Consider the following 23,833-nt stretch of genomic DNA (forward strand, 5'->3'; position numbering starts at 1 on the left):
CTTTTCAAAAAAGAATGCGGAGTCATTTTCAAGAAAAAAATTATAAATACAAAAAATTTTTAAATACATGAATACACCCACGGTTGCTGGTTTAAGGATATAAGATTAGTCTTGATTGCATTGGCCTGTGGAGAGAACAGAAGTTGTATTTATGCATTGGATTGCTCATCAATTCACAATCTAGAATATGGTAACTTTTACCATAATTTTGAGTCATGACTCAAAAGCCTTCAAAATCTCCCTAGCCTGCCGTCTTGGTTCAAATTAAGTCAGACATAAAGTTCCCTAGTCCTGTGATGGCTCTCTCGCCCTGTATTAGAATTAAAGAAAAAAACGAATTTTTTCAACTGAAAGTAAGGAACAATATTAGAGCTTAAAACGATCAGAAATTATTACGTACACAAGGTGGGTTGCCCCCTCCTCAACAACTCGCTCGTCAGACTAAAGTCTTTTGACATTTTTAAAAAGTTACTTATTGTTCTAATTAAATGACTTTTGTGTTTCAGGAGTCGTTTTTAAAGAATTGGGACAAAAATTAAACTTTAGCGTAAAAGAGCAACGTGTTGAGGAGGGGTCAGCTCTTCTCGTATACGTAATAATTCCTGTTCGTTGTAAGCTTTAATATGTTCCTTATTTTCAGTTGAAAGAACTTGTTTTTCCCAAAATATTAATACTACACAAATACTATACAGTACGTAAACAATGGGTACATTTTATAAATTAAAAGTCGTTCCCAAGGGGCTGTGTGGGTCATGTTGTTTCCAAAGACAAATTTGTTACGCCTTTCAACTATGCTAAGCATAATAGCAATCTCAGAATTTTTACCGGATAATTTTAGGAACAAAGTGGCGCGGGAGGGGGCCTAGTTGCCCTCCAATTTTTTGGTCACTTAAAAAGTTTCACTGGAACTTTTAATCTATGTTAGAGTGAGCCCACTCCCGATGTTCTAGGCCTACTGGGTCAATACGATCACCCCTTGGGAAAAAAAACAAACAAAAAAAAGAACAAAAAACAAATAAACACGCATCCTTGATCTTTCTTCTAGCAAAAAGTGCAAAATTCCACATTTTTGCAGATAGGAGCTTGAAACCTCTACAGTAGGGTTCTCTGATACGCTGAATCTGATGGTGTCGTTTTCAATAAAGTTATATTAATTTTAGGGGCTTTTCTCTCCTTTTTATTCGAAAATCATGCTGATTTTCTCAGGCTTGTAACCTTCGATCAGTGTAACTAAACTTAATAAAACTTATATATTTAGAATCAGCATAAAAACCAAATTCTTTCTATGATACATCTATTGGTATCAAAAATCCTCTAGTTTTGGCTCGTAATGTTAAATCACAATGTGTCTCATATGATACATTTTACAGGAAGTATTGATATTAAAGGAGGAACCTAAAAATATTATTTACCTCCATCCACACTGACGAATTCAGCATTTGTAAACAGAGGTATTAGGCTGCAAGAGAAAGACTAGTTGACCTAATATTTTCTAATTGGAATGAGTTTCGACTATCCCTGGTATTCCTTGCAGGATCTCTCCTAGATATCCTCCACCTCCCGTTAGAACATAATAAAAAAAACGAGACAAAGGAATGTGGGCGGGTAACCTTTTGGACAGGGTTGTAACTATAGGCCTCCGAGTCAAACTCTATTAATTTTCAAAGAATGTTTTGATGAAAAGATTACACAAATTACCATCAAAAAAGCAGTAAAGTATTTGTAAATAGGGATAAAAAGCTGCGATGAGTAGCAAGGCCTGTCAAAATTCATTTTAATTAAAAATGTTACTACCATTACATATTATAAACTGGTTTTTAGCATAAAGTTGATTTAAGATTCCATATTTCGATCTTAGTTGGTAAGACTTGCCAACTGATACTTCAAAAATAAATGCCAAAATATTTCTTCAATCGGGGCTACCTCTGGGACTGAATAAAAGATTGACTTATTTATAGCACTTGGTAAAAAAAAACTTCAACAGGATGTATATATATATATATATATATATATATATATATATATATATATATATATATATATATATATATATATATATATATATATATATATATATATATATATATATATATATATATATATATATAATAATAATAATAATAATAATAATATATATATATATATATATATATATATATATATATATATACATACATATATATATATATATATATATATATATATATATATATATATATATATATATATATATATATATATATATATATATATATATATATATATATATATATATATATATATATATATATATATATATATATATATATATATATATATATATATATATATAAAAATATATATATATATATATATATAAGCGTAACTCTAATATGTAGATATAACTCTTCAGTTCTAAAAACTAATTTTTCAGTATTGGTGTATTTGGAGACAATGATGAATATCAATCATTCATTATACGGTAATGTGGTCTCGTCGTAATTGATGATGTGCAGCGAATAAGCTGAAAAATACTCGGCTCATTGCCTTAATATTGTTCTGAAAAAAAAATTAAATTAGCTACCATTAAACAGTCATTGTTTATTACGAGTCTAAGATTGAACTTCTATACTTTGATTAGAAGTACAATTTGTTCAAAGAAGGCTTTGAGAAATGGTTATAAGAATGATACTTTTCTGTTTTTTTGTTCAAGTAGCTTTGAGTCTTAGGAATAACACGACTCTTGGCAGTGGGATATCGAGAGAAGGAAAATGTAAGTTTTGTATGTCATCTTTCATAGCAAGGATATATATTAGTGCTTCTGCAATAATATTGGTTGCCTTTTATTACGATTATGTCACAGAAAAGGTGGCCTGTAGAACACAGACCTCAATTCATGTCTGGTTCATGGTCCAAGGAATGGAAAGTAGACATTTTCAACAACTTCTATACTAAAGTTCCATTTCATCTCTTCAATATATACGAAATGATTCTAAAACATACCACGAACGCCAAAAATCACCTAGTGATTTTTAACTTATGAAGTGACTGGGACATTCATCCAATGATCAGTTAAACGTGCGTAAAATAATATTAATTTACTTAAATCCTTTGCAACCTACAAGGCAGCTACCTGCTATTGTGTTTTTAAGGTCGAACATAGTATCATCCATTCCCAGCCACAAAGACAAGGGGGCTATGGGGTATATGTTAATTTGCCTTATGCTATATGTTATACATATATATGTTAACATATATATGTATGCTATATGTTAATTTGCCTAGCTTTATTGGTTGAATTTATTGCTGAATAAATCTTCCTTCGTATCTCTCTCTCTCTCTCTCTCTCTCTCTCTCTCTCTCTCTCTCTCTCTCTCTCTCTCTCTCTCTCTCTCTCTCTCTCTCTCTCTCTCTCTCTCTCTCTCTCTCTCTCTCTCTCTCTCTCTCTCTCTCTCTCTCTCTCTCTCTCTCTCTCTCTCTCTCTCTCTCTCTCTCTCTCTCTCTCTCTCTCTCTCTCTCTCTCTCTCTCTCTCTCTCTCTCTCTCTCTCTCTCTCTCTCTCTCTCTCTCTCTCTCTCTCTCTCTCTCTCTCTCTCTCTCTCTCTCTCTCTCTCTCTCTCTCTCTCTCTCTCTCTCTCTCTCTCTCTCTCCCTCTCTCTCTCTTTTTGCCCTATCTCTTTCTCTCTTTCTGTCTTCTTCTCTAAAAGAACTTTGTTTGTCTTAGTTTGCCAAATGTTTCACTATCTTGTTGATCTTTTTAAAAGTAAGATACCAAGGTAACTGAGCGTGGAGTTTTCAATTCAAACAATTTTTGGGGGCTTTCAATTAAAAAAAAAAAAAAAAAAAAAAAAAAAAAAAAAAAAAAAAAAAAACGTGTTCAGGACGTTGGGCAACTCACGGTAATGAAACCAAATTCTTGGCACAGATATGTGTTTCTCTAGTCCAAACGTCTAGTATTTTTTTTTCAACATAGTGATATTTTTAAGTGTCAGAAAAGAAAATGCCAATGCGAAAGTGGCATTTTCTATTATTTTGTTGCGCAAAATAACAATTTTGGCCAACAACGGGCCAAATTCCTTGAGTTACTTCACTTATTACTTCTGTTGTGGTCCAGCAAAACACGTGACTCTTTGCCTCCAATCGGAATGGTCTTGTGCAAAGCGTGACTGCTTATTGTAGATAAGTATAAATCATTGAGAGATACTGGGTTTCTCCATCTGAAGATGGGCCTTGCGTGGAGCGCTTCCAGCCATGCGCAGAGGAATACTACTAGTAATACTACTAACAACTTACCGCAGCACCAACAAACCTGAGGTCAGTCCAACTACGCACACTCCTCCTCCCTTCCAAGCTATTCAAAGCCACCCTCAATACACCCTCCCATAAAGTCCCCATTACCCTTAAATCATTCTTTGCGATATCTTCCCACCCCAACCACGGACGATTTTCCTGCCGTTTAGCCCTAGGCAGTTAGCCGAAAACGACGATCTTTGGCAATCTGTCATCCTTCATCCACAGAACCTGCCCTAGCCATCTCAACCTTTCTTTCAGCATAGCCCTAGAGATCGGGATTGAACCACACTTTTCGCACGGCCTACTGTTTGAAATACGGTCGGTCAGTCGGGTACCTGAAAAAAATCCGTAGGCAATTTCTCTGGAAAACATTTAGCAAATTTTCCTGTTTTTCGGAGCGCCCATGCTTCAGAACCACATTTGAACACTGTTATCATTGTAGCTTCCATTATTCTAATCTTGGCTCGCAAACTTATCTTCCTATTCTTCACATTGTTTCAACTGTGAAAAATCTCCCTGAGCCTTGCCTATTCTACTCTTAACATCTTCACTGCTCCCACCGTCTTTACTAATAATACTACCAAGGTAGGTGAAGCTGTTCATTTGATCAATCTTTATGTTACATAACGTCACATTTGCATCTTCACTTGTTTCTAGCCTTAGTGACTTAGTCTTCTTAACATTAATTTTCAAACCTATTCTAGCGCCCTGAACTCAAAAAACCTCTAACAATTCATTCATTTTACTTACAGCTTCATCTAGGATTCTTAATTAATCAGTATAATCCCAGTCCAGGAAAGTTTTTCTTCCCCATTTGACTCCGTGTTCTCCCATTGCCCCTCCTGTGCTCCTTAAGACAGAGTCCATCAAAATGATCCGTATAAATGGGGATAGAAGACAATCCTGCTTAACTCTTGATTTAATAAAAAACAGCTACTAACCTAATTTCCTGCCTTAGTCTAGTGAGACGAACACACCTTATAGTAAAAACTACAATAGCCCATAGCTCCTTAAAATAGAGCCAGATAAAAAAAAATGAAGTGCACTATTAGAACCGCCTTGTCCGAAAATCCCGTATAGGAAATGTACAGTCTCTTGGATTGAACAACAAAGAAAATATGTCTGCTTGAAAAAACAAGAAAAGTGGCTTGAAGTGCAATATTCTGCATCGACGGTATCTTTTTTCCGTTTTTTCTTTTCTCATCATCTAGATCGGTGCTGGAAAATCATAGAGAGCTGTTTAATGGTTCATTTGAAAGGAAATTGACATATTTAAAAACCTTTTATAATTAACAAAAATAATTTCGGAAACTAAATCATTTCTTATGAAAAACTGTATTTTCATGTACAAGATTGATGAATGACATTATAATCTGAAATTGTTATATGGAATAAAAAGAAAAGCGATTTTTTTTATAAGGGATCGGAAAGGGGCTATGTACGTTTCATCGGTATCATGGCTTATTAGGATTATGCAGTGGTATTATTAGTCAAGCCGGTGAGTGTCATGTAGTAGTTATTAACAGAAGTTTAGTTTAAACTAATTGAATTGACTAATTTGCTAAAAATTTACCCACGACAGGAATCGAACCTGCAACCGTTGGATTAGAATTCCAACGCACTATCCACTGCACTACAAAAACTTGATTCTAAAACGATTTATGAACGCGTTGCAGGGGTAGCTAGCAGCCTAGCATGAGATAACCACGTCCCATACTAAGAAATACAGTTGTCGATAACTCCTAAAAACATAATCAGATCAAAGACGAAGTACACTATTAAAACTGCATTGTCCAATACCCCTTAATAGGAAACCAACTGTCCCTTGGCTCAATAAACAAGGCAAATATACTGGATTTTACATTAAGGAACGAACTGTAGCCCATAGTAACTGAAAAAAGGAATCATCATATAGATAATTATTTCAATTATATTCTTTAAGAAATCATCATAAGTAAAATACTTCCTATATCGGGAATCGAACTCGAGCCAACTGGGTGAGAGGCAGCTATCCCAACCACTAGACCATATAGGATTTATTAAAGCATCTGACTAATAAAGCATATGTTGAAGAACAAATTATGGACTTAGTTAGCTGCCTAGTTCTTTGAGGATCGTCTTTTACTATTCCAAAAAAGAGTAAGCAGTGGGACTTTTCCTGTTAATAATCAGGTTTCTTTATAAGTGATATCCGGGTTGCTGCGGTAACTACCAACTTAGTAAGAGACGTTCACATCAAATACTAAAAAAAAAAAATACAACAACCCATAGCTCCTAAACTTAGAGTCAGATCAAAACATGAAGTGCACTATTAGAACCGCCTCGTTCGAAACCCCTATTTATGAAACTTTCTTGGCTTGAACAACAAGGGAAATATATTGGCTTAAAAATCAAGAAAAGTGGCTGCAACCAGGATATCCCGCATCAAAGGCATCTTTTTTTCCCTTTTTTTGAACCTCAGCTAGCTCGGCACTGGAAAATCACAGAGGGCTGTTTAATGGCTCTTGTTGAAGGAAATGGATGGGGTTAAAAACCTTTTGTAATAAAAAAAATATTTTTAATGTGAAATAATTTTTGTACGAAAAAACTGTATTTTCATGGTCAAGATTGATTACATTAAGGAACGAACTGTAGTCCGTAGTAACTGAAGTAATAAAAGCAATCATTATATACGTAATTATTTTAATTATATTTATAGTAATTAACGAACTCTTGCCCTTAGTAACCTATGTCTTTTCAAATTAGCTAATTAATTTCTTTAGATACCATACAAGGATAAGACCTTCACTAAAGCTCTTCTATCAGCTGAATCGGGCGCTTGCTCACAATCTATAATACTGAGGACTAATGGTGTCTGATGACTCAGGTACTTCTAAATTATTAACCTAAGAGTGAAAATTTGGTTGACACATCTTCTACCCTTTTTAAGACCGCACTGTTTTACCTTAAACCTTTGTGTACAGCATCTCAAGTCTAAAAAGCATCATCATACTAAGTAATTTTCTACCTACAGAAACCAGGATAATTCCTCTGCAATTACCACATTCACTATTATCCCCTTTCTATACAGAGGTTTAACTAGGGTTTTCCTAAAATTTCTAGGTACTTCCCCTTATTCAAAAATCCTATTCATAATCTTTAGTAGCTTGTTTCTAACCTCATAGCCAACCTATTTAGGAAACTCATTTGCCACACTATCAGCACCGGGGGTCTTATTAATTTCTAATCCTTTTAGTATTGTCACTAATTCTTCCTCGCAAAATAAATCTTCCTTCACATCTAAGGTGTCAGATACTTCTTTTTTTTTTCCTCCATATTTTTCCCTCTAACTCTATCCCGGTTTAGCACATTCTCAAAATGTTTTGCCAATCTCTCTTTAACTCTTTCCTCGTCACTAATTATTGCCCTGTTCCTATCGGGGTTTCGGCAATCGCTAGAAACCTAGAAAGAGACGAACACGTCCAATACGAAGACATACAATAGCCCATAACTCCTAAAAATATACTCAAATCGAAACACGAATTATACTATTAGAATCGCCTTGTCCAAAACCCCTATGTAGGAAAGTTACAGCTCCTTGGCTTGAATAACGAGGAAAACCCTTTGGCTTGAAAAACAGGATAAGTGGGTGGAACTACGATATTCTGCATCAACGGCACCTTTTTTTCCGATATTTTTCTGCAGCTAGTGGGGCATTGGAGCATCATTGAGAGCTGTTTAATGGCTCATTGGAAGGGGAATTTCCACATCTAGTACCTGTTGTAATAACAAAATATGTTTAAATAGAATATTTTTACACAAAAAAGCATTTTCAGTTGCAAACTTTATTAATGACGTCCTAATTGTAGGTTGTAACCATATATGACATAATAAGTTAATGCAATATTTATACATGCTTGTCTTTCCACAAGGTAATATAAGAAACACATAATGGATCGATAAAGTTCATTATACATTTAAAGTAAAGAACGACTTTTAGCCTATATTAACTGAAATAATCTATTGACAAGATAACTTCAAACAAACCTAGTTGGTTGATACAAACAGGTACGCCTAGTTGATTATAGATGGGGATTATATAAGTTTCATCGGTATTATGGTTGTAGAAATGGCTGAATCCCAGTAAAGAACAAACCATAGCACATATTGGACTTAATTAGCTGCCTCATTCTCTGAAGTTCGTCTCTTACTATTCCAAATAAGAAAAATTCAAAGGCTTTTTTCTGTTTGTGATTTTTTTATTAATGCGGGTTACAGCGGTAGCAAGCAACCTAGTAAGAGACGATCACGTCCCATAGTAAAAACTATAATACCCCATAACTCCTAAGAATTGCGTCAGACCATAGCAAGAAGTATACTGTTACGACCGCCTTGTCAGAAGCCCTTATTTAGAAAACTTACCGTCCCTTGGCTTGAACAACAAGAACAATCTATTGGCTTGAAAAACAAGAATTGTCTCCTGTAACCAAACTTTTTTTTATTAACTCCTAAATTATGGATCTGTATAGCGTGTTTCTATATTTCCATAGCAAAAAAAAATCGAAATAATTTTTTTTTATTTTAGTTCTAAGTTCATCTTTAACTAAGACAAGTCCAGGAACACTACTCCCTGTTAATTTATTAATATGTCAGTACAATATTTTATTATTATGCCGTCTTGCTGTATCTTCCAGGTCATCGGCAATTTTATCTATGGTCTCCACTTCACAGATCCTTAGTTCATATTTTAATATTTTTCCACTTCCTTTATATACCTTTTACTTTCATATGATCCATCACTCAGATAATTCTTGTACAAGCCTCTTTTCCTCTCTATTAAACTTAAAGCCGTTTTAATAATACTCCTGGCTACGTTTCTAACTTTCTTCCCTAAGACACCGTCAGCAACTTCACAAATTATTTTCTCCAATTTATTCCATCTATTCTCTATATTATCCAATTTTAAACTCTCCAGTTTAGTATTGAACTCTTTCTGCTGGCATGCGGACCAAGTGATTGAACTTCCATAGAGTTCGTGCAGTGAGCTGACGAGAGTTGGGGGTGCCAGCAGTCAGGTTTTCGAGATGAGTTTGTACCACCTGATGCCTTCAATACGTCTCAGGAACTTTGTTTGGACCACATCCATGGTATCACGAACAGAAGCAGCAGCCGACCAGGTCTCAGCATCGTAGAAGAGGACTTGAGCTATGGTGGTGTTGTAGATCTGCATTTTTGTTTTTCGTCTGATGTACTAAACAACAAGTAGAACAATAGGGAAATTTGTTATATAAGACAGTGGAAAGCAACTTTAAGTGAATATGTCAATCCTATATCCAAGGGCCGTCCTCAGCAAAACGAATGAAGGAAAACAAAACAATTATGAAAGAACTCACATTAAAATTCAAGCTTTAAAACTAAAGCATTTTCAAAACAACCCTAGCATCATTACTTCAAGGAAGTTCGACCAGGACTGGTACATCAAGTGAAGTTAAGAAAGATAATTCATTCAAATAGAATAAAAAACACTTACAAGCAAGCTCTTAAAGCTAATCTTGCCTTTTTTGCAGCCAGCATAGAAGGTATATCCAAAAAAGGTTGAGTGGAATTGTTTACTTATTTTTTAATATAACTAGTTAAGTTATTTTTAATTAAATTTGTATATAAGGTATTAAGTGAATATTCTCCCAAATCCCTATTAAAAAAAAGTATTACTATTTATTTTAATTCAAATTTCAAATGCCTCTCGAGCAACATGTGTTATGACTAAATCATTGCTAATAAGGGAAAATTCTTCAAAAAGTATTTTATAGCTAGGATTATCAAAGATACGACTGCTTAAAGCAGAATCAAAAGAAATATTTGTACTATTAGAATTTAAAGCTTTAGTTATGTCGTCTTAGTGCTATTGTAGGCGTTCTTCTAAATTTTATGAGTTCTACCAACATAGTAGTTGCCACAGTTACACGGTATTTGATAAACTCCTCTTTGGCGAGTAACTGGGTAATCTTTACCAGAAGTATTCTTTATCAAAGTTTAGGAAATTCATGATTTTAAAATTATTGGTAAATACTACATAAAAATTATTTTGTGTGCAAACTTTTTTTAAATTTGTAGTGACTTTTGAAAATATGGAAGGTAAATTATATTTGAGGGCTTGGAGGGAGTTTTGCATAGTCAAAAAACCTTCATTGTACGGGAGTGTCTTGCCAGTCTTCGGCTAATTGTATTGCTAATAAAGACAGAAGGATAACTGTTTCCAAAATGTAGGTCTCTAATAAAGTTTAGTTCATCTGTGATGTGAGATCCAGAGCAAATGTTAAGGACACAATCGGCAAGAGATTTAACAACAGCTCATTTAACTTGTGGGGGGGGGGGTTGATTTAAAATGTAGATATCTGTTGTTTTTTTGGGTTTTCTGTAGATTGTAAAATCCAGTTATCAATGCTATGAAATATAGATGTTTATCAGTGGATGTAATTAATACATCCAGAAACGGTATTTTTTAATTTCAATTTCTAAGGTAGACTGTAGATTTTGGTCATATGTATTAAGGTGATCTGAAAAACCCCTGAGTTTATTTTTCGTATAATTCCAGAGTGATATAATCCATTAAATCATCCATCATGTCCATTTAATGTCACCAATAGACATGTTTTAAAAAATATGGATTTAAGGCCCAATTTTCAAAGTGTTCTACATAAATATTCGCTAATAACCCGGATAAAGGTGCCCCATGGGGAGGCCCATTATTTGTTGATAAAAAGAATTACGGAACTGAAAATACATTGAATACTTATTACAAATTTTGACTAGGGACATACCACCCCCTGCAATCTATTCCTATTGTTGAATCTTCCATTAAATGATAGTTCTCTTCTATTTTATTTATTAATAATTCCTCAGATATTGCTACATCAATATTAGTTTGTCAATATTAGTTATTACATAAAAACTATGTCAAAACTACTTACTATTGTATTTTCTGAAATGCTTGCATTTTTTAAGTTTTTCCACGAGATCCACCAAATTACTTATGTACGATTTTTGGGAATAGAGCAAAGGTTTGAAGACAGTGCACAGCCACTTTCCAATATTGGAAGCAGGGGCTTTCGTACATGCTACAATAGTCCTTAAGGGAATACCTTGCTTATATAATTTTGGTAAACCGTAAAAATTTGAGACAAAAACTACCTCGGGGGGGAAAATTTATTATACAATTGTGGGGTGATTTTACCATTTTGAACTATATATCAACTTGTTTTAAATCAATCAGACCATTGAGTAATGTTTTAAATTCTGGAAAAGATATGACACGTAATAGTTTGGCTAGTGGAGTGTGTAGCATTCCTTGATCTTGCGGAAAATATTACGTCGTTTAAACACACCAAAAATTTGTGGAACGTTTTATTGAGTACCAGAACTCAATAGATAATGCTCTAAAATTTACAAAACCTTGAGAAAGTTTCACTTCAGCCTTAGCAGAGCATATATTTTTCAATCCAGTTCATTTTGTGCAGTCGAGGAGGCAACACCCATTTCCCATGATAAAGATTTCACTCAATGGGCTCTTGAAGCATTAGAAATTAAAAAAAAAACACATTTTTGTAGGCTTATCAATTAATAGAGATACTGGTAATATAAATATTAAACTTATTTGTGATATTATTTTACAAAATGGAAAAATTTTTTAAAATAAAGTAATGCAAAATGTGCCAGAAGTTTGTTCAAGTAGCAAACCTAAGCGAATAGCAGCATCAAAAGGTTTGCATAAAATTATGTCGCAATAATATATTCCTATTTCATCTGTTATTTAAAAATTTTTAATTTAGTTGCCTTTGTTACTTTATTGATGAAGGTTGCTACAAATTGTAAATGTTAAGTAATTGTATGTTATATTTTAGGTTAGTCTATTTTAGTTTTACATATATCTTTTAGTTATATTGTTTAGTTTTAGTTTTTTCGTTGTTTTTTCTACGCTGAAAACGCCTTGTTAGATACGGGTGAAATATTCGTTTATTGTTGTTTTTCTTCGTCTTCAATTACTGGCCATAGACCCATTTGTCGTTTATATTCATTTCTTTGTGCTTTTTGTCATGGGTGACCAGTTTGGCTTTAGATCTTTTATAACATATACGATACTTAAATCCCAAAATTTTTTAAAAGGATAGTTCTGCACATGAAACAGGTTTTTGGCATTGAAGTTCGAAGAAGAAATGAAGATTTCTAAAAAAGAAAAATGACTAAGTAGAAAGGCCTAGCTTGAAAAAATGTGATATCTAAAAGCTGAAATTCTTAAGAAAAGCAGGATTTTAACAGAAGTGTTTAGCTATCGAAATTCAAAAGAAGTGAAGACAATTAAATATTTAAAAAAAAAATTATGAAGTACTTGAAGCAATATGATTTCTAAATCCTGAAATTTTTAAGAAAACTTGAATTCTGTTCGTTTAAGTCTGACTTCACTATACATTTTGTTCGTTTTAGGTCTCATTTATTTATTGATAGTTATATTTGTTTGTTTTAATTTCTAACTGTTATGTGACTTCATTTCTACTCATTCTTGTTTTAATATAGCTCTTTACTTTTCATTGGTACACTTTTTGGAAAAATCTTTCCGTTTTAAGCTTTAATATGACTCTTTACTTTCATTCAAAGTAACTAGCATTTCTTACAAAACAATTTTAAAGTCATAAAATCGAAGAGCTTAAAAGAGTAAACAAAAAAACATTTAATCTTATGTACTATATTCTTTATGAGCCTTTTTGTCTCTAGTGCAACTCTAGGGTATTTTCTTTTGGCTAAGTGTCTGGAGAATACTTCATGACTTTTACAAAAGCACTGCAACACTTGTTTTGAAAAATACAATAATTTGAAAGCAACTTGAACGGTTTGGCTAATGATGTTGGAGCTTATTTTGGTGTATGTGGGAGAGGAGCACTGGTTTATACCCTTTTGAGTGTGGGTATTTATACATATAGCAGTAAGAGGCGTTAAATTCTAGACAAAATAGAGAAATTCATTAGATCTTGGGAAGAAAAAACTGATAATACAATTAATACGACAAATCTTTTTGATTAAACGGAACGAAATGTAAAAAGATTTGTCTCTGTTTACAAAATATTGTTCAAGAAGCCATATTCCTTGCGTTTCTACAAGCCTTTTCGGGTTATGAAGTGTCATAAACACTTAGTAATAGTTATATGTAATCTTTTCATTAATAAGGCCTTAACTCAAATAATGGACATTAGGTATTTTAAATTGTTTCTAATCTCTTTCAGTTTTTTCAATATTTTCTGTTGTGCGATTTCCAAATTCTGGCTGCTCTGCAACTAACCAATACAATGGAACATGTTTAACAAGGGCTGAATGTTCCAGTTCTGGTGGTGTAGCATACGGTTCCTGTGCTTCTGGATTTGGTGTTTGTTGTGCTTGTAAGTAGGCTATACTCATTAAAACTTCTTAACTCTTATTTTGCTTGTGCTTGCACAACAATGAACATAATTCAGATTCAGACGCTTGCTGACCAAATAAAGCTGTTATTACAGTTTATTTGGGGTGAAGCTAATATTCAAAAGGTGTCCAAATTTGAGAGGATTGCAAAAAAGGGTGAATTATGTCAAACGTATGACATTTGGGGAAGAATTGTATCAGTGTTGACAACTCGTCCGGTATAGGTACACGGTACCTAGCATCCTAAAAATTGCTAATATACAAAATAAGACCCCTTTTTGAATATTATTCTACTACTACTACTACTACTTCTACTACTAACAACCACTGCAGCATCAAGCAGCTTGAGGCCAATACAGCTGGGCAGACTCCTTCCAAATCCTAATCTATTAAAGGTTTTACTCTTCACTCCCTCATATGAAGTTTTATTTTCCCTTAAAACATTTCTTATGATCTCCTCTCTCTCTGTTCGGGGGCAACCTGACCTTCATTCCACCCAAATTGGATAGTCAAAAAGAGTAATCATGACATATTTCTTCCTTCCTCGGCAAACCTTTCCATCATTATGGCCCTATAGAGTGGGATCGAGCCACAATCTCGGTACAGATTGTTTTTGATATACGGTCCGTCAAAATAGAATCTAAGACTATCCGTCAACACTTTTTTTTGAAAAACATTTATAAAATCTTCCTCTGTATGCCAAAGCACCTATGTTCCAGAACCATGCTTAACTACTGTCAATATGTAGCTTCTAATGTTCTTTTCCTGGTTCACAGGATTATCTTCCTATTATTCCAAACTTTTTTCAACATCGTAAGAAAAAAAAAAAAAAAAAAACATGAGCCTTGAAAATATTCTACTTTTTACATCTTTATTGCATCCACCAAATTTACTGGTAATGCTACCCAGTTAAGTAAGCATGAAAACTTGATCGATCTTCTAGTTACCCAACATTAACTTTTCACCTTCAAATATTTCCCAGTCTAAGCAAGTTAGTATTTTAACATTAGTTTTTAACCCTATTCTTGCACTCTGAAATCTCAAAATTTCCATAAACTCTTATTTTGCCAACATTTTTATCTGGGACACTCATATCATCTGCAAGATCCAAGCCTAGGAAATTTTATCTTCGCATTTAATTACATGCTGTTCCATAGCCTTTTCCCTATTTCCTTAGGACAGAGTCAATCCAAATAAACCATTTAAACAGGGATAGGACATAAGCCTGCTTAATTCCTGATTGAACACCAAACTAGCTGCTAACCTTACTTCTTTTTCAAGCGAAAAGAATCGTACCAAAAGGTTAAATTTACAAATTCTAAAGGAGGTATTAAAAGATTTGTGCTTCTATAGGTCTCAAATTGTAAAAAAAAAAATACATTTTTCTTTTTAATGGACTAAAACATTTCTTAGCTATCAGGGTTTCAATTATATCAAGACGATTTTCAATTAAAGGGGAATTTCCTTTATTTTCTCTTTTTTTTATACAGCGTTTGTGTTTCTTCTTTGTTTTTTCATGTTTTGTTTAAGCTAGGTTTTTTAAGAAATGTTTTCCCACTTGATAAGGGCTTCCAGATGTGAAACCAAAATATACGGACCTTTATTATAGTTTTCCGCCTTAGAAAGTCTTTTTTTATTTTTCCCGGTTTTAAAAAATTTTACCTATTGCTAATATATTAATTTCAATTGTAAATTGAAAGGTAATGTTGTTTAAGAATTCGTTGCACAAAAAAGATGTTGCAAATTATTGCACTGATTTAGGAATAGCTCTTTAATTATACCTAAAATCTCGATCAAATTTTCAACCAATTCTAGACTTGATTTTTCTTCATGTCAGGGGTGAAGTTTGCATCAAGACAGTCCAATTCAATTCAATTCAATTTATTATAATAAAAACATAACACAAACATTAATAAAAATATATATCATATAATATAAAGTTTTAATGACCAAGAGAAAAAAAAAAATTAAAGTAACACTGAAAGATAAAAAAAAAATATATGAATAAAACATAGCTAATTAGAGCAAATTTTTTAAAAATGGAAATATTAAATTATACAATCAAGTTTTGTTACATTTTTAAACAACTTGCAGAAACTTGTGGCTAGTTCAACACTGGAGGGAATTTTGTTCCATTGAATAATAGATTTGTAAATGGGAGATTGCTGGGCAGCACTAGAAACGCATTTAGGAATTTTAAAGGCTCTATTGGATGAACGGAGACAATGGGCTTCCGAATTATTAATATTATAATAGGTTAGGAGTTGAGGTGGAAGATTATTGTGGAAAGCAGAGTAAGCAAGCGATAAATTTAGTTTTTGTATGATTTGATCAAGTTGAGCTATGCCAAAATCTGAATACAAATCACGAGTTGGATATAGACGGGGAAGCCGAAAAACTGCTTTAATGGCGCGGTTTTGGGCAAATTTGAGTTTTTTAATGAAGGACCGTTTTGTTCCACCATAGTTTAGACTTTTTTGTGTTTTTGCACCGAGCCAAGACATATTGTACTTTTTCACCAAATCAGGACTTAGGCCTTAGCAAGTTTCTGTGCCAAAACAGAACTTGCCTGATTTTTGCAGTGAGTAAGAACCTTAGTTCGTGTACTTACGAGTCAGGACTTGGCATTTTTTGCAGTGAATAAGACTTCAGCTAGGAGTCAGCTAGGAGTAGGGGCTTATTTTTGCACCGAGTCAGGACAGCTTGTTTTTTGCATTGAAACAGGACTTTTATACTAGATTAGAATTTAGCTAGTATCCATCGAGTCAATGGACAGTATTAACGACGCTCGTTTTTGCCCCACGTCCAAGCTTATTTTGCACTGAGTCAGGTCTTAGCTTGTTTTTATAATGAGGCAAGAATGTGTTCTTGTGTCCACTGATCCAGGCCTCAGTTCATTCTTATACTGATTCAGACGGCAGCTTGTATTTATCATACTTCTGTGGCGATTCAGATCTTGGCTCTTTTTTAACCGAATCAAGACACATCTGGTGTTTCACCTAATGATAAATTTCTTTTTTTAGTGTGCTTTTAATTTGCTGTTTTTGGACTGGGCTATTTTTTTGCACGGAGTCACCGAAATTGTTTTCCCGAGAGGCAGTTCTTGCCTCGTTTTGCCACAGCATCACAGAAATTCTGCAGCTTATATCAAATAAAGACTTAGCTCAGGAGTCAGGACCTTCCTCAATTTTTTTTACCAAGTCAGCCTGTTGATTGGACCTAGCTCTTTTTTGTACTGAATCAAGAATTAGCTTGATTTTTCACCAAATTAGTAGGTTGCTTAGCTTGTTTTCTAATTAAACCATCACTTACTTCGTTTTCCACAAAGTCAGTCGACAGGTCGAATCCAGCTTATCTGAGTGCTGCGTTTGGAAAAAGATTGTTTTTCCAGGGAGTCATGAATTGGCTTGTTTTGAAACGGAGTAAATACTTAATTTGTTTTGCACTGAATCAAGTATAAACTCTTCTTAGACTGAATAAGGAATTAGTTCAGGCCCTTTGACTTGGCTTTTGTTTTCACGAAGACAAAAAAATGCTTGCATTATTTAAATGAAAGATGTTGTGACCATTTAACTTTCTCCTAAAAAGTTAGCGGCTGAAAAGTGGAGGGTGGAGGTGCTATGGGCGTAACTTATATATCCAAAAATGGAAAATAAAATACTTTTGCAAAATAATTTTTTTAACAAGGTTCAACATGCCTAGCTTTTCGACTAAATCATCTATGTGAAGAATAGATCAATTACAAAGCCTGAATACTTATGCTCCACATCCTGGTCGTAGCCACATTTTTAAACCTTTTGACCATTCCAACTAAAATTACTGTCTCAAAATTGTTATCGAAATGCTATCTGGAGGCAATCATGGAGCAGGGGATGTTCTCTATCTAATCACTTTCTTACCGCTAAAACTCACATGAACCTTCAATTATGGATCGAAATAGCCCTCTCAATTTTTTTGGTGCTACCTTTGACATACAAACTAGCCTAGAGAAAAAACTATAAATGAGATGTGTCGCTCATTGCTGTTAATCCTACTGCGTTGGCTCTGATTAACTAGATTTTTTTCCATAGGTCCAGGGATGCTTAATACTTTATATTGTGGACAGTAAAGAATTTTAATTTTTCAATTTTCAGTTCTCATACAAACATGTGGAACTACAACCAACAAGAATTGTACCTACTTTCAGAATCCTGGTTATCCCTCGGCTTCTGTTGCTCCCCTTCAATGCTCACTTGTAGTTCAAAAGTGTAGTTCCGATATTTGCCAGCTCCGGTAAGCTATTAGGATTTTTGAAAGCCAATTCTTTAAGGTTTAACTGAAACAGTATATGTCTATTGCTGAATTGTTTTTCAAGATTTGTCACCATGTTTCGCTTAATATAACGTATTACCTTAACGATGAAATATATATTATACATTGCATATCTATGTAGATATAAAAAATCCTAACTCCAATGATAGCTTCAACCTAGTAAAGAACGAACAACGGCCCATAGCAACCGAAAATTCAGAAACATCTTTTAAAAAATGTCTGGTGAGAATAAATTGGCATATATATATATATATATATATATATATATATATATATATATATATATATATATATATATATATATATATATATATATATATATATATATATATATATATATATATATATATATATATATATATATATATATATATATATATATATATATATATATATATATATATATATATATATATATATATATATATATATATATATATATATATATATATATATATATATATATATATATATATGTGTGTGTGTGTGTGTGTGTGTGTGTGTGTGTGTGTGTGTGTGTGTGTGTGTGTGTGTGTGTGTGTGTGTGTGTGTGTGTGTGTGTGTGTGTGTGTGTGTGTGTGTGTGTGTGTGTGTGTGTGTGTGTGTGTGTGTGTGTGTGTGTGTGTGTGTGTGTGTGTGTGTGTGTGTGTGTGTGTGTGTGTGTGTGTGTGTGTGTGTGTGTGTGTGTGTGTGTGTGTGTGTGTGTGTGTGTGTGTGTGTGTGTGTGTGTGTGTGTGTGTGTGTGTGTGTGTGTGTGTGTGTGTGTGTGTGTGTGTGTGTGTGTGTGTGTGTGTGTGTGTGTGTGTGTGTGTGTGTGTGTGTGTGTGTGTGTGTGTGTGTGTGTGTGTGTGTGTGTGTGTGTGTGTGTGTGTGTGTGTGTGTGTGTGTGTGTGTGTGTGTGTGTGTGTGTGTGTGTGTGTGTGTGTGTGTGTGTGTGTGTGTGTGTGTGTGTGTGTGTGTGTGTGTGTGTGTGTGTGTGTGTGTGTGTGTGTGTGTGTGTGTGTGTGTGTGTGTGTGTGTGTGTGTGTGTGTGTGTGTGTGTGTGTGTGTGTGTGTGTGTGTGTGTGTGTGTGTGTGTGTGTGTGTGTGTGTGTGTGTGTGTGTGTGTGTGTGTGTGTGTGTGTGTGTGTGTGTGTGTGTGTGTGTGTGTGTGTGTGTGTGTGTGTGTGTGTGTGTGTGTGTGTGTGTGTGTGTGTGTGTGTGTGTGTGTGTGTGTGTGTGTGTGTGTGTGTGTGTGTGTGTGTGTGTGTGTGTGTGTGTGTGTGTGTGTGTGTGTGTGTGTGTGTGTGTGTGTGTGTGTGTGTGTGTGTGTGTGTGTGTGTGTGTGTGTGTGTGTGTGTGTGTGTGTGTGTGTGTGTGTGTGTGTGTGTGTGTGTGTGTGTGTGTGTGTGTGTGTGTGTGTGTGTGTGTGTGTGTGTGTGTGTGTGTGTGTGTGTGTGTGTGTGTGTGTGTGTGTGTGTGTGTGTGTGTGTGTGTGTGTGTGTGTGTGTGTGTGTGTGTGTGTGTGTGTGTGTGTGTTAGCCCGGCGGCGCTTCTCTGGTCCGGGGGACCTTTGGGGGCCGGGGGAGGGCCTTTGGGGCACAGGGAGGGCCTTTGGGCACAGGGAGGGCTTTTGGGTGCCTGGGGGACAGTTGGGGACGGGGGGTGGGCCTGTGGGACCCCGTGGGGCCGGTGGGCGCTCGCGGGGCCGTGGGGGGGCGCCGTGGGCGGGCCTTGGGGGGCGTGGGGGGGCCTTTGGGGCAGAGGGAGGGCCTTTGGGGGCCTGGGGGACATTTGGGGACCGGTGGAGGGCCTTTGGGACCCCGTTGGTCCTTTGGGAGCTCGATGGGCCTTTGGGGGGGGGGGCCGGGGATGGCCATTGGGGGTCTGGGTGGGCCTTTGGGGCACTGGGTGGGCCTTTGGGTGCCTGGGGGACATTTAGGGACCGGTGGAGGGCCTTTGGGACCCCGTTGGTCCTTTGGGAGCCCGGGGGACCTTTGAGGACCAGGGGAGGGCCTTTGGGGGTCTGGGTGGGCCGTTGGGGCACAGGGAGGGCCGTTGGGTGCCTGGGGGACATGTGGGGACCGGTGGAGGGCCTTTGGGACCCCGTTGGTCCTTTGGGAGCCCGGGGGACCTTTGAGGACCGGGGGAGGGCCTTTGGGGGCCGGGGGGGGCCTTGGGGGCTCAGGGAGGGCCTGTGGGGGCGTGGGGGCCATGTGGGGACCGGTGGAGGGCCTTTGGGACCCTGTTGGTCGTTAGGGAACTGGATGGGCTTTTGGGGGGCCGGGGGTTGGCCGTTGGGGGTCTGGGGTGGGCCTTTGGGGGGGCACCGGTGGCCCTTTGGGAGCTTGGGGGACCTTTGAGTGTCCGGGGGGGACAGTTGGGGGCCGGGGGGACTTTGGGGGACCGGTGGTGGGCCTTTGGGAGCTTGGGGGGCCTTTGAGGACCGGGACCTTTGGGGTTGGGGTAGGAGGATTGGAAACCTTTGGGGTTGGGTTAGAGGACCTCACAACACTGTTCAAATGAAACTTGTGTATTATAACGACCACACTCAAAACCTCTTCTAAAATCTCTTCAAAAATCTTCTTTTAAAATGTCTCTATCTGTTTCGCCGAAATAGTTCCATAACCTGTCTAAAACGGTTTCGCCCAAATAATCCCTAAACGCAAATTCAGCGTGTTCCCTTGTTATTGGCATCTCTGTGCTAACGCATTTCAAATTAATAGGAAACCTTCTCGCGCGCTAAAACAATTCATCGCTAAGATGTTTCTTGCCTAATTGTTTCCATGGCCTTTGGTTATTAATATCCTTTGGAGTTCGACCAGTAGAACTGTTCCCGAGGCAAATACATTAATGACTTGGATCTATTCCTGGAGCAGTACCTGTCAGACATTACTAAACTTTGCCCGGAAACAATTTGATTAATGACTGACAGCAAAGTGAGAAAAATACTGTTTTTCCATTCTCACTGACAAAAACCATAAAAACATCCAAAAATGTTAGAAAGGTCCTTTTTTTTCATTCTCACTGACAAAAACCATAAAAAATCCTTGAATTGCTGTTGACATCTATAAATGTGACAATGTTCATGTTTTTCAAATTCTCACTGACAAAAACCATAAGACATCCATAATTTGATGTTGAAATCCGAGAAAAACATCAAATAAATTGAACAACACACATAACCATTCATGAAAACAACCATAAATGTGACAAAATTCATGGTTTTTCAAGTGAGAAAATTCCTGTTTTTTCATTCTCACTGAGAAAACCATAAACCACGTGGTACTGTTCGGACCTCCTGACCCCTCTCTACTCACTTAGATACACATCCTCTTATTCCTTTTTCAATAAATGTATACATATTTTCGTCAGAATATAGTTGAATTTCAGCTTTAGACTGTTTGAGAAAATCCTAATGCTGAGAAGAAGTGCAGTGGATCCAGTTTATAATTAAATTTAAAAAACCAAGTTTTTTCAACTGAAAGTAAGGAGCGACATTAAAAGTTAAAACGAACAGAAATTATTCCGTATACGAAAGGGGCTTTCCCCTCCTCAACGCCTCGCTCTTTACGCTAAGTTTTTATTGCTTTAAAAATTAAAGTTGAGAGACAGAGTCAAACTTTAGCGTAAGGAGCAAGGCGTTGAGGAGGGGAAAGCCCCTTTCGTATACGGAATAATTTCTATTCGTTTTAAGTTTTAATGTTGCTCCTTACTTTCAGTTAAAAAACTTGTTTTTTTATTTAATTTTTGAACGTTTTTGAATAAATGCAGGTTTTGATCTTGGCTCACAGTACATGAATAATTAAAACAAAATTTTCATATTAATTTACTTTTATTTGGTTAAATGGCTTTCTCGAAACTTGTTTCATTTTATTTACGAACGTTTTTATTAGTAATAAATATGCGTAACTTACGAATTAACTTACGTAACGAACTACTATATTCATATATTTTTAATACGTATATTAGGGGGTTCGCCCCCTAGTCAATACCTTGCTCTTTAAGCGAAAGTTCGAATTTTGATCCAATTCTTTAAAAATGACCGCTTAATCACAAAGGCCGTTAATTAGAATAAATAGCTCTTATGAAAGTACTAAAAAATCTCTGGCTTAAAGAGTGAGGTATTGACTAGGGGGTGAACCCAATCATATATGTAATTTTTTCTTTTTTGATGTTGCTGCTGTTGCAGTTGAAAAACTTGTTTTTTTATATTTAATTTCTGATCTTTTTTTAAATAATGCTGGGAAGTCCGGCGTCCCCTTCATAGCTATGTCCCTTCCCCCACGAAAACTTTCTTCATGGAAAGATCCTCCTACATAACCCCCGACCCCAGGCACGTACGCAGGAATTTGTTTCGGGGGGGGTCAATTTGTTTCGGGGGGGGGGGGCAAATCCTTCAACCCCATTATTCTGTGAGAAAAATCAGAAAATTATGGGAAAATTAAAAAATCGTCAGATTTCGGGGGGGCCGGGCCCGGAGGCCCCCTCCCTGCGTACGTCCCTGCCCGACCCCCCCCCCTCACTACCAGGAAAAATATCCCCTGAAAACGTCTGTACTGTATACTTCCCAATAACCAATACTATATTTTAACATTGGGTAAAGTTCATAACTTTCAGCCCTCCTCCCGGGAACTTCGAGGGATTAAGATACGATTACCACTGGGAAAAAAAAAAATAAAAATAATCACGCACCCTTGATCTTTCTTCTGGCAAAAAAGAGAAAGTTTCACATTTTTCTAGATATGAGCTTGAAACGTAAACAGTAGGGTTTTCCGATCGGTGAACTGTGATGGTATGCTTTTTATTCTCGTTCTATAGCTTTTAGGGGGTTTTTCCCCCTTTTTTCCAAAATCATCCAAATTTCCTCAGGCGCGTAACTTTTGATGGGTAGGATTAAACTTGATGAAACTTATATTTTTGGAATCAGCATTAACATCCAATTCTTTTGATGTATCTAGTTGTATCAAAATAACCGTTTTCTAGAGTTTCGGTTACCATTGAGCCGGGTCCCAATAACCAATACTAGATGTTAACATTGGGTAAAGTTCATAACTTTCAGCCCTCCTCCTGGGGGCTTCGAGGGATTAAGTCATCCTAAAAGACATAGTTATAATATTTTCGACCATGTTGAACAAAATGGCTATCACAAAATTTTGATCGGGTGACTTTGGGAATGAGCGTGGGAGGGGGCCTAGTTGCCCTCCATTTTTTTTGGTCACTTAAAAAGGGCACTAGAACTTTTAATTTCCGTTCCAATGAGCCCTCGCACGATATTCTAGGACCACTGGGTCGATACGATCACCCCTGGGAAAAAGAAAAAAAAAAAAAATAAACACGCATCCGTGATCTTTCTTCTGGCAAAAAATGGAAAATTCCACATTTTTGTAGATAGGAGCTTGAAAACTCTACAGTAGGGTTCTTTGATACGCTGAATACGATGGTGTCATTTTCACTAAGGTTCTATAACTTTTAGGGGGTCTTTCCCCTTTTTTCGGAAATCAGGCAAATTTTCTGAGGTGCGTAACTTTTGATAGGTGAAACTAAACTAGATGAAAGTTATATATTTGAAATCAGAATTAAAATTTGATTCTTTTGATGTATCTATTGGTATCAAAATTCCGTTTTTTAGAGTTTGAGTTACTATTGAGCCGGGTCGCTCCTTACTTACAGTTCGTTACCACAAACTGTTTCATTAGTTTATATTTCTAAAATTTTCAGCGACATCTGATAAAACTAAAAGGTCATTTTTTAAGTATAGTTTAGTGTAATCTAATAGTGTTTTACATTTAAATAATTTCCAAATAGATTTCGCTCTTATGTATTTCGCTCTTATATATTCCTGT

The 23,833-nt window shown here is 35.9% G+C and overlaps 1 protein-coding gene across 1 annotated transcript in view; it reads left to right on the plus strand.

Annotated features, from left to right (window-relative positions):
- Positions 1-2,597: 2,597 nt before the first annotated feature.
- LOC148944329 (uncharacterized) overlaps positions 2,598-23,833 on the plus strand; it is a 28,745-nt gene continuing 7,509 nt past the window's right edge. Inside the window, exons 1-3 of the mRNA XM_089099902.1 lie at positions 2,598-2,752; positions 13,526-13,678; positions 17,831-17,969. Of these exons, the coding sequence (XP_088956028.1) occupies positions 2,653-2,752; positions 13,526-13,678; positions 17,831-17,969 (392 nt within the window). The 5' untranslated portion in view covers positions 2,598-2,652. The remainder of the gene's footprint in view (positions 2,753-13,525; positions 13,679-17,830; positions 17,970-23,833) is intronic.

Source organism: Artemia sp. Qi Xiang Cuo, chromosome 14 (assembly GCF_049724085.1).
Source record: "Artemia sp. Qi Xiang Cuo chromosome 14, ASM4972408v1, whole genome shotgun sequence".
NCBI lineage: Eukaryota > Metazoa > Arthropoda > Branchiopoda > Anostraca > Artemiidae > Artemia > Artemia sp. Qi Xiang Cuo.